The sequence below is a fragment of the Diachasmimorpha longicaudata genome, chromosome 8 (genome assembly GCF_034640455.1).
Source record: "Diachasmimorpha longicaudata isolate KC_UGA_2023 chromosome 8, iyDiaLong2, whole genome shotgun sequence".
NCBI classification, from domain to species: domain Eukaryota; kingdom Metazoa; phylum Arthropoda; class Insecta; order Hymenoptera; family Braconidae; genus Diachasmimorpha; species Diachasmimorpha longicaudata.
In genome coordinates, this window is record NC_087232.1 from 2,794,880 (window position 1) to 2,811,529 (window position 16,650).

Genomic DNA, 16,650 nt, shown 5'->3' on the forward strand with positions numbered 1-16,650 from the left:
GTGGGACAGGAAAGTCGACGATTCAGAAGGAGATTCGATCTACTCAATTCCGAGTTTTTGAGACAAAGTTTAGGTCTACGGGGGAGAGTATCCGGCTCCAATTATCCTCGACTCGGAATTCAATCGAAAAATTATAAATTGTAAAACATGAATCCTGTACAACCAAATATTATGGAATGCGGGGAATGTCTATCACTGCATAATTTTTATCATCATCGAAAATTTAGAAGACCGTCAGAATCGACGGTGGCGTCCGTTACTGCCGGGGTTAGGACTAACATAGGAGTACGCCTCTACGTTAGTTGATCCGGTTGATCCCAAAGAGGATGACGATTGTCTAAAGTAGAGACTCAGTTCTGGGGGTTCGTGGGGGCATCGTAGTGTCACCCCAGAAGAGGCAGGGCACCACCTGCTATGCTGGAGTGTTTGCTCGTTTTTAATTGCAAATAATTCCCCCAGAACTGAGCTTCTACATCACTTAATCCTCTTTGCTTTGTCCCCTTTTTCTGACTTGACAATACCACCCTGTATCAAAAAGGATTCACCTGTATCATACCTTAGAAGGACAAAGTGACCGCTACGTTACCCTGTGGCACCTGTCGGAACTTGCCCCTCATTTGTGCTTTCACAATACCTCTCTGTATCCTACGTTTTACCAGTGGCTAGATGACAGACGCTATCATAACCTCAATCAAGGCAATTTCGCGGTGTTTTTTGTGGACGATGGCTGTGAATATCGAAATAATAAATTCTCCTGGTTATATCGGATTATTTATCTCGTTGTTGAGTTGGATGTAGCAGATAATAATGTGAATCCTCTGGAGGTATTTAGTGAAGGATCCCAGTATCCTTTGCTAGTATGGAGCGGAATGTAATCAGAAGTATCTAGTGCATCACCAAAAATATAAACATCTACGAGGGAGGAATCAGGTATTGAGGATTTTCTTTTTTACGAGATTGTTGATTGATATTTTTTGCAAAGATAATCATTCGACAGGATTGATGGAAAATTAAAAATTAAATCATACTGATGATTGAAGGATTTTTTAATTATTTAAAGTTCTTAGATCCACAAGATAAGCCCAAAAAATGTCTTACGAATGTTCAACTCCAGAAATTTTACTTTTTTCTTTTACAAAATTGTATGGAAAATGAATGATAGGGAAATGAAAAAAACACGAATCGGTGCAAAAATTCTTATCACTTGATTTAGAAATTCCAAAACATTTTTTTAAGTAATTCGCAATGAAAAACTAGTCTTTCATAAAACTTGCTAAAAGGGCATTACCACGGAGTACGTGGCATTCAAATCGTGAGGCAATTTGCGATTTTCTAGGGCTCCAGGAATTCTCGAAAGTCGGTTCCTACATTTTTCGCATTTTCTCGGCTCCTGGGCCTCCTACAGTCAAAAACAGCCCAAATTTGGGATTACCCCGTTTTTGACGGATATCTCAGAAGATAATATAGATAGCGTAATAAATCCAACGACATTCAGTTCGTGAGGTGATTTTTTCTAAGTTTCCGAATTATTCAGAAACTCATTACTGCGTTTTTTCTGTTTTCCTCGTCTCCTGGACCTCGTAAAGCAAAAAAACAGCCCAGTTAGCTACTTTCTTCGGGGAAATACCTTATCGACAGGTACATTCACCATTGTAGTACATGCGTCACCGCTACGAAATTATGCTGTTGAGGCCGCTCCATAGGGGCCGGCTATCTCTCCTCCAATCTCTGCTTAGAACGTATCAAGTCGTACCTGTATTCCACGAACGTACCGCCGTACTTTAACCGAGTCAAAGGATTATCAAACTAGGAAATTTCTAGGGATCCGAACAGCACTAACGGTTATCAACAATTCCAGTGATTTTTAGCTCTAGTTGCAATAGCATTCGCTAGAAACGTTCAAACAAATTATTTGGTTTACCCTCTTGCACTCTATTTGACCGAAGTGCTCCAAGGATTCCAATCTAATGTTAATAGTCTCATTATCTATTGCACAGTAATGCGCTTCATTCAGTTGCAGCAGTCACGTTCAGCTGCTGTTTGATCAGTCGAAATAATGAGTGATACGAGGATCAAATAGTGCCGAATAAAGTGACATGTGATGGTAGTTTTATTAAGTGCAATAATTTTTTACTGAGTGCACTAAAAAGTGAAATCATGCTGTCGTTGCCAGTTGTCAATAGCCAGGGAATCGGTCTTGGTACCTAGCCGCCATTATGGTCACCTGCACTGATTTACGAATTACGTAGAGGCAATTTATTTGAATTGAGAGAGTTGATCCCCCTGGAGTATGGCCAACTACACAAGCATGAGTTCAACACGGCATTCGTAGTGAGTTTTAAATATTTATGGTTTTGGTTGTTTTTATTTATACCGCATCGGAGGGCGGCTTTGTGTACATTTTTTAGCAGCTGCCTAATGTGGATTCACGTTTCGTTTTGTCTATATTTCAGGGGGAGAGGAGGGTGTTACGTAGCGCTTTCTCGGGCCGCGGATTACGTCAAAAACAGCCGCTCGACTGCATGGGCTCACGATTACATATTGGGAGTTATTTGGGGTCAATTTTTGGGGGACGGTTGATGGAAAATTTTATTGGATTTCTAGATTTTTTGCGCCCTTAGACAATTGGATTCAGATATTTACGGGATAATATTTTGGAGAAAAATTCAATGAAATCTAATTATTTATAGCATCGTGAGAATGAATGATGAATCAGGTGGGGGGGATTTTGAGTTCCGTAATTATGGAGGGAAGCAGATTCTGCAATTTATGATGATTCATAGCGTATCAGATGACAGTTGCTGAAGTTACTTAAGCAAATTCCGAAAGTCCGAAGATATTAGTAATTAGTATGGTTAATGAATTTTAGGGAAATTCCAACGATATTGGCGACGAAACATTAATTAAAAAATTTCTAACTATAACTTAGAGAACAGCACCAAGTTCTCTTTCTCTAGCTGAAACTTCTGTTACTTATTTGCAGAATCCACAATTAAAATATCCATTTGTTTCAATATTTCAGTGATACAATCGATGATGAAAATGATGACAAGGATGACACGAAACGGTGAGTTAGAATTCGCTGTTGATTCTACGAAACAGTAAAGAATTAAACTGATTCAAATTGAATTCATTGATTGTGCATGACCTGTCAAAGACGCCATTGGGAGATAAAATCCAGGGACAAGTTTTCTGTAACAAATAAAATTTGGCACAAGAAATGTCTGCTCATATTTTCTCTACCAAATAAACTCATAACCGATACCATTCCCTTATTGTGTCGTCCATATTTGTTCAGGATTTTCCTCATTGAGAAAATCATCTAGATATAGCTTAGAATGTTAATACAACTTGTTTTTATGCCCTGATAGAAAATCAAGAAATCTTAGTGAGAAAAAACGACGAGACCAGTTCAACATGCTTGTCAATGAACTTGGCAATATGGTTAGCACCAACACGAGAAAGATGGATAAATCGACAGTGCTTAAATCCACAATATTATTCCTGAAGAACCACAATGGTGAGTATCAAGATTGACTGTTAAACACAATATCCACAATTCATTCGATAATTACACTTCTTTTTTTATCGGTTCTCAAGAAGTCGCAGTGCGTTCAAGAGTCCACGAGATTCAGGAGGATTGGAAGCCTTCATTTCTGTCCAATGAAGAATTCACACATCTTATTTTAGAGGTAAATACACTCAATAGTCACTGCCATTACGTCTGAATACGGTATGATAGGAAACAAACCTGTTCCTTACCGCCCTATTCCTTCTTGGTAATATAATGATGAGTCCAATTAACTCGATTGATATATTCTTCCAGGCCCTGGACGGCTTCATAATTATCTTCTCCTCGAACGGTCGCATTTACTACGCCTCAGAGAGCGTTACCGCCCTCCTAGGCTACCTACCCACGGACCTCGCCAACTCTACAATTTATGAGATAACTTATCAGGACGACCAATCTCTCCTTTACAACATCCTCCTGAATCCAACTCCCCGCGACAACCCTCCAAAATCCGAAACCCAAGTGTCTTTCACATGCCACATAAGGCGTGGAAGCCTAGACTTGGGAGAGAATGTAACCTACGAACGTGTTCATTTTGTCGGCTACTTCCGCTCTGACACCGACATAGAAACTCTTCTTCCCCCGTCTCGTTACTCATCGAATTCTCCAAACGACACGAAGATGGTGTTTGTAGGAACCGGTCGTGTCCACACACCCCAGCTGATCCGTGAAGTTTCGCTGATCGACTCGAATAAATCGGAATTTGTCTCGAAACACAGTCTAGAGTGGAAGTTCCTGTTTTTGGATCAACGAGCCTCTCCAATAATCGGTTACCTTCCCTTCGAGGTCCTGGGGACTTCGGGCTACGACTACTATCACGTGGATGATCTGGACAATGTCGTCACCTCTCACGAATCCTTAATGAGAAAAGGAGAGGGTACCTCGTGTTTCTATCGTTTCCTCACCAAAGGACAACAGTGGATCTGGCTCCAAACTCGTTTCTATATCGATTACAATCAATGGAATTCCAAACCTGAGTTTATCGTATGCACACACACTGTCGTGAATTCATCAGAAGTTGTAGAACAGCAGAAGAAGAGCAAGGATGCATCGCAATATCTTGATTCTCATGTATCCACCGAGCATCAGCCAACATCGTGTCAAACTCCTCGCTCCACCTGGTCTCCAAAATCTCCAAAACCATCAAGATCGATCCGAAACTTTCACGGCACTGATTCAGATACATCAATATCCGGTGGCTCAGTTAGCTCCAGAACTTCAGCATCTACGACACAGTCTTTCAAAATGAAAGCAACTGCCAATGCCAATGTCAAGTCATCATCAATGCAGCAGGATCCGCCTCATCAGACTATATCACGAAATATAGAAGGATGTCCGAACTATGAAAATGGAGTCGGTGAATCTGTTTTGTCAATAGTTCCTGGAGAATTCCTGACACCAGCTGCACCAGCAGTAGCGATAACTGTTTCTGGAATGTTGGTGAATCCACCGAGTATCGTTATGACAACTGCGTTGAGCCAGAATCAGGACGAATTGCAGCGAAAGCACGAGGAGTTGCAGCAGCTGATTGTTCATCAGCAGGAGGAGTTGAGGAGAGTTTCTGAGCAGTTGTTCATTGCTCGTTATGGTATTCTATCACCATTGATGAATGTCGGAGTCAATTATGGGGTTAACGCTCTAGGCAATAGGGGGGAGAGTAGTGAGGGAGGGCATTTTGGGGGTGAAACAGTGCAGGGAGTGACTGGGGCCGTCACTCTTCCTGTTACGGTACCAGTGTCCATTGTTCCTGTTGACAGTTTTGAAAGAAGCACTGCAGTTTTTCCAATTGCCCCGATTGTTGAGGCTGGGGTTACTGCACCAGTTCAAAGTCAAGGGATGTTTATGCAACAAAGAGTACAACAACCAGGCAGGACTGAAGCGATGCATATGCAAGGGGTTCATGAGACTGGACAGATACCTTTTCAGATTTGTCAGCAGACGGACATTCTTTACCATAGTGGGGAGAGGAGTAGTAATGGACAGTTTAGGCTACCGAGGATTTAGAGAGATCATTACCTGAAGCTACGACAAGCTGATAATACTAATTTGTGATGATACATTCCAATGTTCCGGTTTCGTTTTGGGAATTAATGATCGGTTAATGTTGTTCGGTTGTTTTTATTTGTTCTGAGCTAGACGAGATGTGGACAATAATTCACAATAGTTGCGGCATTATCATGGTTTCATTGCATTAGAAAAAAACATTTGTATTATTTCTACAAATTGTTGGGTTTCTTTCCTCTGGGGGAAAAGCCAAATTGATTGTGATTTGAAAAATAATAGAAGTCAATTGCCACTATAGATTATTGTCGTGATTCCATCGATGAAAAATGTTCCAAGTGTCGGTTATTATTAATAATTATGATAGTATTGAGAATTAGAAGGAAATAGAATGAATTCCAGATAGACCATGCCTCATTACTTATGCGAAGAAACGAGGAAACCGCTGAATTTTCGGGCGAAAATTATTTTTCTATGTGAAATGAGGAATTATATTTTTTCAAGTACATTGTGAGAGCATAATGTACACGATTACGTCAGCCATCCATGGTAACGCACAATTGAAGATCAACTCGATATTGGGGCGGAATTTGAGAAACGAAAACATCGGGAATTGATTTATAACTTTATTCTACAATTAACAGAAATTTATTTATCGAATATCTTATTGTGCCATTTTTTTCCGGAAGCCATTACGTCTGTATGTATCCTTGAGTGTCAGTGGGCTGTTAATAATTGTTGTGTTTAGTAATGTAACTGAATAATGGAAGAAGTACGGAAGATTTACAGTGATTCATGGATAATGAATCACATGGGAGCAATATTTAAGTAATTTAATAAAAAGTTTTTACGTAACAAGTGCCAAGAACTAAATAGATATTTTTAATGATCAATTCGTTTTTTTTTTCAATTATAGTTTCAGTAGTTACTTGCACGAAGAACTTGCATTGCAAACTTTAGCGGACTTTTTGGACAATGATAGATTTTTAGATTAGATTGTTTCTCTTCAAAAACAAATCGTTTCAAAAGATTTCTATGAGAGCTCTAACAAGAAAGTCTCTACTATTCATTCTGAGTTCCACATATGAACAGAGGTCCACTAAATAAAAACAATGAGAGTACGAAAATCGGTATTGAAGTATGGAGATGAAGAATAAATATCAAAATAAACAAATCTCACAGTCTGTTATTTATCTTAAATTATTGAATGATATATTTTGTATTTTATGATAAATTATTTTGACCACCGAAACTATCAACATTCCCAGTGATTATAATCAACAGAATTCATAGGATAGAAATGTATTGTTAAAGTGAGTAATAATGTACGTCAAGTAATCAATAGAGAAATAGAATGAATAATCATTTTAAAAAATTTGGTACAAATGTTTAACTGTTATATATGCTCTCCTAAGATAATGTTACCATGTATTAAACATTCCAAAAGTTACATGAATTTGTCGGAAAATTTACGGTTTATACGCGATATGAAGAATAAAATTGTTTTTCCTTTAAATACACGCAATCCAGTCGTTATTTTAAACTAACATGAAATTAATTTGTTTCCAGTTGTCGGCGCTCACTGAATGGATAATATTCTTCTTTTCGGTCTGTCTAAGAACCTCTCCATATTCATTATCCTATGCAATTTAAACAGAAGTATCAGCGCAAATTTAGAAAGATTTTAATGGACGAATCTCATGATTTTTGTAAGAAATCTTTCAACTTTTGTTATTTTTATTGAGAAATTTGAACGCAACTGCACACGATTTTCATTCATCCTATTTCGGATGTGCTCCAAAAGAGGGCAACGCCTTGCTTCCTTCTGTAATAGCTCAACCGTCGGTCATTCAGGCTCCTGCCACGACTCCAACATCAAAGTGCCGACGACAAAACTATCGCTCGCGGATCTAAAGTTTTTCAAACCCCCAGTTACTGTTCAAATGTAAAATATATACATAAAAGGTACGGTAATGAACGGCGGCAACACAGCACAAGTCAGCACCATAAAAAAATTAATAATAATAATAATAATAATAATAATAATAAGTATCGATGATGTATAGATCATTACCTTGATGTAGAGCTTGCATAAATATTGATTATTGTTATAGTATCATTCAATTGTTCTATATCATCCATCAGGTTGAAACAACGGGTTACTTAACAATAGAAATAATTGTTAATTATTATAATATCTTATATTATATCATATGAGAATCATCGGGAGAAAATAATTTCATATAAAGAGGAATAATATCATCATTAATTAAAAAACCTTTGGCCTTTTTTTATTATTTTTCTATTCAAATATGTCTATACTGGAATTTACATAAACAAATCTAAATCACGTAGGTTTCCAAGATAAGGAAATCTTTTCCATCAACAGCCTTTTCACACAAACTCTATTCTAACTCCATCAAAGGAAGTAATGAATTACTAATTACTTGTCTTAGTAAATAAAACCTCAATAAAATCACAAGAGTAAATCTTGAAAGACTTGTTCTACAAAATATCCTATAAACTAGGAACTATATAAATAAAAATAAATTTGTAAACAAGAGCGTAAACAAGAGTATCAGAATTCTGTCTCCCTCTCTCTGCAAATGAATCTCAGTTTTTCAATTTTTTAAGCGCATCCATCAGAATTTCCATCTCTTGATTGACGTTAGTCACCAACTCTTCGATCTGATATTTGCTGTCAATGATGCTGATACTCTGGGTGTATGGGTCATACCTGACGCCGAATTTTCTTGGTATAGTTTGTGCGAATTTCCTAGATGAAACACACAAGAATTACGACGTCAAATGAAGAAGGAAATTCAATGAATGTGGAATTACGATGGAATATTGGAGATATTGTTGGTCGTTATTTACTAAATTCTCCCTCAAATACTTACAGCATCTTTTCTTTACCATCCTCAAAGTCCTCAGCGACAAAGTATACGGGCTGATACTCCGTTATCGGATATTTCTGCAATGCAGTCTTCGCTGGATCGAATGCCCGTAACTCAGGCTTTCCACTGAGGGCATATTCTAGTTCACCGAATGATGAGAGAAGACCTGCACCGTAGACTTTTAACTCACCCTGTTGCCGGCAAATTCCATATTCCACGGTGAACCAAAAGCACTGAAACCGATTAAACACATGTTAAATGATCAAATCCATTTGAAAAAGTGATAGATACAGAAAATTGGAATTTTTCCAAATTTATTTTTCATTTGTAATTCCCCCATTAATTATACCAATTAATTGAATATAATGCAAATAAGAATTGAAATTTTTTCATTCTGAATTTTAGGGTTTTGATTTTTCTATGCAAATAATTCCACAGAGAATTAATAGAGAACCACCACAATATCTTTTCTTAAAAACAATCTTTGCAAAAATGTTCCAACAAACTTAGCCTCCAATAACCGGATAAGAATATAATGACAATGATTTTTCTTCATCATAAAATGGCCAATTTGATCAATTGTAAATGTGATCCACTTTTCTCCCTCGTGTTTATTGAATCACAGGTTTTATCGAATTTTTTTTATATAAAAGCTAAACATAACGGACATTTTCATTGTATCTGTACAAATAAACTTACGGTGGCAAGTTTTTCGATATACTCGTCGGGTGCACCCAGCGAGGCCAATCCAATAACTTGAGAAAATTGAGCAAACGCTGGATCGGCTAACATCGGTACGTGACCGAGAACTTCATGACAGACATCAGGCTCAGGCGTGTACAGTGGTTTACTGCTATGTCTTATGTACTGAGTGCTGTGGAATACCCTAAAGGCAAGACCAGCTAAGAAATCTCGAGACGATAACAAACCGGCCACTGGACGGAGAGTAAAGCCGGTGCAGTCTACACATAATGATTATTCAATTAGATCAATTTAATAGACGAACATTCAATCATGTGGCAAGTTCACAAGGTTCAACAATATTTGCCAGGATTTTTCCTGCCAACAACGCAAAGTTTCACTAATTTTCACCGCTAGAAATTCCTACCCGAGTCCTCAAGTCGTCAATTTCCATACGATTGGGAAAGCGTTCTTAAGGGGTTATTCTCATGTGAGCACTTCAAAAAATCGATTTTTTTTTATATTTTGACAGTAAAACCTATTGAAAACATGCTGTGAAAAATTCAGACCGAAATTCATAGTATTTGATAAGTTACAGCTCATAGTCGCCGACGTGTCGTAAGCGATTGTCTACCAGGCTTTAAACTTTAAACGCGTTTTTCTCGAATCATCATTTTCTGAAACGGTCAAGGTCCTACAAGAAAAAGTATTCAACCGATTGCTTTAAAATTTACATATGTTCTTCTACTCATTTATAGTTATCGTCCCTACCACAATTGTTTATTTTCGACAATATCTTCATATTTTTTTAAACGATTTGTAACGAAAAAGAAGGAGATTTTCGTGATTTTTTTTTTGAAGTTCGATATTTTTTTTTGTTTTTAATGAGATTGATTATATTTGGTAGGGACGATAGCCACAGATCTACTGAATAATAATCCATTCGATTTTTTTATGTCAGACAACATGAACAGCCGCTATCACCTTGACCAGTGAACTACCTTTTTTTGTTGGGGACTACTTTGACTTTAAAAAAATACATGTTAAAAATGTAAAAAACGAAAAAAAATTTTTTTTTCGTATATTTCAAAATACAAATAAAAATATATTGAAAAATCAACATGATTGAAGTTTGTTGTCGCATAAAAAAAAATTCCGAAAAAGTGGTAAAATATAGGCGTTCACATGAGAATAACCCCTTAATTGATCTGCGCTTATTATTGTCAAGGACATTAATGAGCATGGTTTTACCATTCGATATCATACCTTTTAAAAAATGGGAAATATCCTCCAGCTGGGGAATATTGTCCTCTTTGTATCCGCAATTTTCAATCAATAATGGAAACACATGGTTATGCTCGCGACAAGCATACTTCGGATACAATTCCGTCAGTTTTCTAAAGACAACACCCCACGTTGATATCTCCTCTTTGGTGTAATCGACTCGGGGAATGGGTTGACCACTGAAAACAAAAACAATATTCGTCGATAAAACAATACATATTAAATCATATTCCAACTCAATAGAAAATCAATATTTAAAACTGTTGAAAATTACGGGAAATCAGTTTACACTGCACCCCCTTCACTGGTATTCCCGTTGTCACGTGACACATAGTGTTATCTCTTTATCATAAATTATTCATAAAAAAAAACTAATGTTTTAGTGCACACTCAAATGGCTACTTGGAAAAAAATTGAAGAATTTCCTGTTTCCACTCTCCCGGGGAAGTCCAGATGAAACACTTCGACGGTGTCAAAGGAATATTATCAGATGTTCTGATTACTCACTGTTTATAATGGTAAGCGATGTCAGCGAAATACTTTCTTCTTGCTCTGTATACAGGATCTGTGAAGCCCGGATGATCGGAGTCCAGTTCAGCCCCATACGTCAATATTTGATTGGCAAATTTATCAAGATCGCGGATGCGCCGAGGGAACCATGGTACAGTGCCAATATTGTCCTTATGATTCCTGGAAGTTTATTCATTAGATTAATTACAAAAAAATCACACGCTCTATCCAAGTCTCGGGAATTGATTCGTTATGAGGGAATTGCTGTGTCAATAATTTCGGAATTTATCCATTAATTTTGTTAACAATACGGCCAATGTATGGAATTTCCCCAGGTATGAATGAAGGACCCTTAGCATTTCCCACCAACACTGGTATTTTTCCGGATGATTACTTAATTATCAAAAATTAATTTCACGATGACGTTACCTCGAGATGATAGAGAAATAATTGCATTCACTTCTCAATGCCTCAACAGCAATTCCAAGATGTCCTCCTGGTGCACATTCAACCATAAATTCGTAACCATTAGCCTGACGTAATGAGCTCCTTGATTCAATATGCAACAGGTTTACGCGATGCTCCTGAAGAATTGAAAATGAAAGTACGTTAAATTTTTAAATAGATATGGCGACGGTAAATAAATTGTCCGTTTTTAAAAAATATTCTTACGGTGAAGAGTTGGAGAAATTTTGCGAGAGATCCAACTTTGTCCTCGTCCTTGGGTGAGAAGATGAGACAAGTGCTCTTGGCAGAATCCCGTCCTTCCTTTATGTAATTACCTCCTTCCATCAGCTTTGGCTGAAAGCGACAAAATTTTTTCCATTTTCCGGTGGTATTATTTTATCAAGCGGCGAATGAAAATTTCAAGCACACGGAAATAATCAAAGGGAGACAAACTAAATGGTTTTATTGGTTTCTTTACCGGTGCTCAGGGCGAATTACGTGATTTTTAATTTATTTAATGCCAAGGGAAACCAATCCAATTGAATTACTCTTTTATATTTAAATCAAGCACAGCTTTTGTTCGCTTACACACGCGTTTGAATTTCATCAAAATCAACCTTTGATTAATCAATAACTTTTTCATTCAATGAATTCAACAAACCAATGGAAAGGCCATTTTTCGGTGAAAAACTACAATCGAAATATGCGGTGGTGAAGGATATTTGAGTTGAATACTTTTCACTCGGAAAAAAATTCCATTTTCGTCTCGTTACAGTTACAACATCAGCGGGTGAGTGACTTTGATGGATTGAATTATTCACACGCGAGTCTAGCCGGAGGTCGTTAAAAATTTATAAAATTCAGATAACGAGTAATTCGTTGGTAATTCAATGGCAACTGTTTCAGAAATATTCGTGATGCTGGAAGCATTAGAAACACACGTCAGTCAAACTGTTCCCAAACTTTTTTTATTATTCGACAAATGTGTGGCACGATATTTCCGATGTATATAATTAATTTACTCGTTATTGATAAGTTGATTAAGTTGTCTTAGTTTAAAAATATCGCAAGCTCTCTAGTTTGACGAGAAATGTATAAAGAGATTGTTTACAAGTCGACAAAATGATGAAAAATATTTCTTCTTTTAACGTTAGAATTTTCACTATGTGAAAGTATTAATTACTCAAATGACCATTTAATTAACGAATCAATGAGTCGGTCATCTGCATTCAAACGCATTTAATTTCAAAAGTTCGAAGTATTTCCCAAAAATTATTAATTAGTTTTGTATTCATTGAAAAAAATTAAACTCACATCGATTATTTCTGTTGGTGGCATTTTCACACCACAAAAATATAACAATAATAATCCGGAGTTAAAAACAAAATCAGTAGCACCACAAAACACAACGTGTTCCTTCCAACTGTTCAATCTTATTGATAAATACGAACAAGTGATAGTTTTTATTGGGAATCTTGAATGAATTTGATTGATGAATTGTTCAGCAACACAATCCCATGGTACATCGATCTATAACAAATTGGTGGTACTGGTATTGCGGTTAAGGTTGTCACGCTGTTTTATAGAATGTCAGGATCCCCACCAATCGCTCACCCATCTACCATCTCTCCATCAACCTGCATTTATCTATTTTTCCCTCTTCACCAATCAATCTTGATGGCCACCAGGTCAATTCATGCCGCTTAAAAATTACGAAGAAGCTGGCACGGCCGCTCCAATAGTGTCAATACTTTTTTCCCTTCCCTGGATTTTTTTGTTAGTGTGAACGACTCAGCATCCTGCAATCGTTATTTTCCTTTGCATCAGCCGAGCGCTTAATTTCACCCAGACCAATTAGGCGGTTTTTGTATGTTACACGCACTTTACATCCTTCAGTCTTGAGTCCACAAAGGCTGATGAAATTTCGTCGCAGTGTTGAATAAGTCGGGCGGATGTAATTGAGAAAAAAATTGAACGCATTTCCAGTGCGTAGTTGATGAGACACCGAGAATTTTGTCTTTTAATCAGTTTATTTGTGAATGATCGAGATAAATTCACCAACGAAACAGTTCGGAAGTTATTTTTATCATTTTTACGAAATAGGGGAAATAATTTTTTTATCAAAAATCTCTCCCTCTGGAACTGTATCTAAAAATGTACATTATTTATTTTACAAAATTGAATTTGATGAGAATTTTCGTTGGGTACAAAAATTATTAGTATTTATTACGCTTTCTAAATAGTTTGATATTCACAGAGAAAAGTTCAGCATAAATTACGATAATGTTTAGTAATCGCGTTGTGATTTCATCGTCTGAGAAAAATGATTCAACTGTTGGATTTATTTTTAGTTAAATATGTCCTTCCGTGTAATTTTTACGGATTTTCTTTCCGTATACGGTAACTCACTTTGTCAGGTGGAGATCCACTCAAAAAATCGTCGTTTCCGCCTCCTCCATCCTTCTGAACCTTTGGAATCGGCTGGCTGTACATCTTCTCACACTCTTCAACGAAGTGAAACAAAAAGCGAATTTCACTGAAATCAATAAATAATTAAATGCGGCAAATTAAGTTGATCAAGTGCCGTCAAATGAGCGACTAATAAACTCGTACTGTAGACGGGGTTTTAAGTGATATTGACATTTTGAAAGACCGGGGTTATCATTGTATTTATATTTATGGCGTTAGCTTTCGTCAGTGCTTCGACAGCACAATAATTGATTGATAGTATCAGTTGAAACTTCGTGTGATTGCTAAAAATATATTTCATAATATTCTGGAATAAACACTGGGGGTTGGACTGATGCGCGTCAGTGAAATTCTGTTATTGAATGGTGGCATTGTTTCATGGGGAAACGATGCTCTCAACCATTTTTATTTTCAATGGAAATGGTGATACCGATAGTTATAGCAAATGGATAACTAAGTCATTTGCATCGTTAACATTATCGCGTGAGTAAATTTTATTGACATTTTGAGAGGCAATTTCTCCGACGAATTGCGCAGTTTCATCGCGTTTCATTTTCTAAAAAATATTTGATTGAGAAAAAAGAGGCTTTAATGAGTCTCTCACTTTTTAAAATTCGTTTCTGCCCCTATAAGAGCTGGAGATGAAAAGTATTCATCATGCATTTGCCTCATGTGCAAACGCACTCCTCCTCCTCCACCCCCCCTCCTCACCCCGTCGAGGTCAGCATCGAAGACCCGATCGAAATGGGGACCGAACCCAGATTATCCGGTTGATAACTGTTTGGGCACTCGAGCAATTATACACCAGTTTGAGAATTTAATTGAAGGGGAAAAAGGCTTTTTTGTGCTCAAATCCAGCGATATAGTCTCTTCTCTGCAAAGTAATACAATGTAATCTCATTGGCAAGGACTACTCCAGCGTCAAACACAGAGGGACTGGTTACTGTATCTTCTATTTATTATCAAACAATGCTGCCTCAGCTGCGCATATATCCTTCATCTAGAAGCACTCGTACATTGCAAATATGAGAAGAAGGTGAAGTAACAGGTCTCCATGTTCGAACGAAACATTACAATTAAATTAATTACGGAAAGTAATTCATTTCCTAATTACCAATTTTCATTATTAATAATTCATTTGCTTGTGTAATTGTTACTCAATTTCGCATACATGCAGTGAATGTGCACGGGCGATCTCTTGACATTATGGGGAGAAAAAACTGTTGATTGGACGGGAATTACAGTTCGTAAAATGGAAAACAAATTATATCGATATTAATGGCATTTAATTACATGACATATAGTGTGATTAAAAATCCTTGAAAAATGATTTTTTCATTCCAACTGAAAAAAACAATATTTCCGTGTAATCTATAATTAAAATGGGCAAACGATCCTGCCCCACCTCGATGTCCTTGTTATGGACGCTGTGCTGTAAAAAAATGTGTAACGAATAGGAAAATTGCGGGTTGGTTACGCACTTATGTTTTTATGCTCCTTCACTGTGAATATGATGAGGATTTTATTATGCTTGTTATAAATGGCAAAAGGTATTTTATATCAACCCATTATCTCTGCTAAATGGCCAACGCATATGGGGCTTCTGTGTAATTTGATTTTAATCTCTCTATATGGTCGTGACAGGTCAAAGAATTCCTGAGAGGGGGCGATAAAGTACTCCGAGAAGAAATGTAAATTTAATATTCAGAATTATTCTGGAAAATATTCATCAATTTTCTCGTTTATTTTGATGAATTCAAACTCATGCTGAAGGGTTTATGGGGATCTACGAGTACACGGAGGATTAACTGGCACGGAATTATGATTTATTATGTATTACGTTTTATTTATCCATATGTTCATTAAAACTGAGGTTTAAAAATTCAGTAAATTAATGGCATTTTTTTCGTCACTGAGAATAGAATACTAAAATTACAACATTTTTTTTTCTCCACCCTTCGCTTTCGGCCATTTAATGAAAAGTCCAATAGAAAGAATTACTCATGAGTGAACGGATTACATTTACGCTCCGAAAACTTTGAAGTAATTTTAATGTGAATGGAAAACCGGTGATGAACTTCAGAAGAGCGAGAGCGATTCAAAATTTAATGCATTGTCTCAATGTTGAATATTATTCCAATATTTTTTACTAATATTCGCAAATGGTGCACATCGGATGGATTGATTATTGAATTGGCTGCATTATTCCGTCGAAATGTACAGGAAACTGACAATTTATGGATCCGGAGAACAGAGGTTTACATCCACTGATAGAAGGAATTAGCTGTTATTAGCGAATGGATTTTGGTTGCAATTTGGGGTCCATTTGGTCACGTTAAATGTTCATTGGATAATATTTAACGAATGGTTATTTGATAAACCTCGTTTTACTTGACTTCCACCATTCAAATGAGCTATTCGTTACCTATTAACGACTACTCATTTATAAAATTAAATACTATCATTCGGTGATGGTTAATGAATGTCGTTAGAAATAAATAAATCCTTCCATCTGTTTGAAGGAATTACTGATAACTGCAAAATGTTATATTTTTTTAACCTTTTCGTCTTATTCGTATAAACTTTCAAATTGGAATCTACGTCTAATCAACAATGGACAATTTATTATCCATTTTAATTACGACACAATTCATCGCAACACGGCTCATCACTGGACAAATTCATTACATGGACGATTCATCACGCGGACAAACCCACACGATATATTTATCTGGAAACTCATGCAGAAAGGGGCGGCAACTGATAAGAGAGGAAAATCCAATGATGATG

At 36.7% G+C, this 16,650-nt stretch overlaps 2 protein-coding genes across 4 annotated transcripts; one reads left to right on the forward strand and one right to left on the reverse strand.

Moving 5' to 3' along the window:
• The first annotated feature begins 462 nt into the window (after nt 1–462).
• On the forward strand, nt 463–7,088 carry LOC135165313 (circadian locomoter output cycles protein kaput). Of its 2 annotated transcripts, none has more exons than XM_064126480.1 (5): nt 463–930; nt 3,023–3,067; nt 3,372–3,520; nt 3,601–3,692; nt 3,827–7,088. In XM_064126480.1, exons 3-5 carry the CDS (start codon nt 3,418–3,420, stop codon nt 5,573–5,575), a joined length of 1,944 nt encoding a protein of 647 aa, XP_063982550.1. In that variant the 5' UTR covers nt 463–930; nt 3,023–3,067; nt 3,372–3,417; the 3' UTR covers nt 5,576–7,088. The 2 variants fall into 2 exon arrangements, with proteins under 2 accessions (XP_063982550.1, XP_063982549.1); XM_064126479.1 differs by lacking the exon at nt 463–930 and adding an exon at nt 1,757–2,331.
• A 743-nt stretch (nt 7,089–7,831) lies between these two features.
• On the reverse strand, nt 7,832–13,990 carry LOC135165328 (protein henna). 2 transcript variants are annotated; one of them, XM_064126524.1, is made up of 8 exons: nt 13,801–13,990; nt 11,617–11,745; nt 11,374–11,528; nt 10,942–11,124; nt 10,417–10,613; nt 9,169–9,431; nt 8,473–8,702; nt 7,832–8,348 (listed from the first exon to the last, which is right to left on the reverse strand). In XM_064126524.1, the coding sequence occupies exons 1-8, from the start codon at nt 13,882–13,884 to the stop codon at nt 8,186–8,188; spliced, it is 1,404 nt and encodes a 467-aa protein (XP_063982594.1). In that variant the 5' UTR covers nt 13,885–13,990; the 3' UTR covers nt 7,832–8,185. The 2 variants fall into 2 exon arrangements, with proteins under 2 accessions (XP_063982594.1, XP_063982595.1); XM_064126525.1 differs by lacking the exon at nt 13,801–13,990 and adding an exon at nt 12,706–13,442.
• Between the last annotated feature and the right edge of the window lie 2,660 nt (nt 13,991–16,650).

What these genes read in the sequence shown, in the direction of transcription:
- LOC135165313 (XM_064126479.1), top strand. Translation starts at nt 2,291, where the DNA reads ATGGCCAACTACACAAGCATGAGTTCAACACGGCATTCGTA. An exon ending in AGTTCAACACGGCATTCGTA is followed by an intron (nt 2,332 to 3,022) that starts GTGAGTTTTAAA and finishes TCAATATTTCAG; the next exon opens with TGATACAATCGATGATGAAA. An exon ending in GACAAGGATGACACGAAACG is followed by an intron (nt 3,068 to 3,371) that starts GTGAGTTAGAAT and finishes ATGCCCTGATAG; the next exon opens with AAAATCAAGAAATCTTAGTG.
- LOC135165328 (XM_064126524.1), bottom strand. Translation starts at nt 13,884, where the DNA reads ATGTACAGCCAGCCGATTCCAAAGGTTCAGAAGGATGGAGGAGGCGGA. An exon ending in AATTTCTCCAACTCTTCACC is followed by an intron (nt 11,529 to 11,616) that starts GTAAGAATATTT and finishes TCAATTCTTCAG; the next exon opens with GAGCATCGCGTAAACCTGTT. An exon ending in ATCGCTTACCATTATAAACA is followed by an intron (nt 10,614 to 10,941) that starts GTGAGTAATCAG and finishes TTTTGTTTTCAG; the next exon opens with TGGTCAACCCATTCCCCGAG.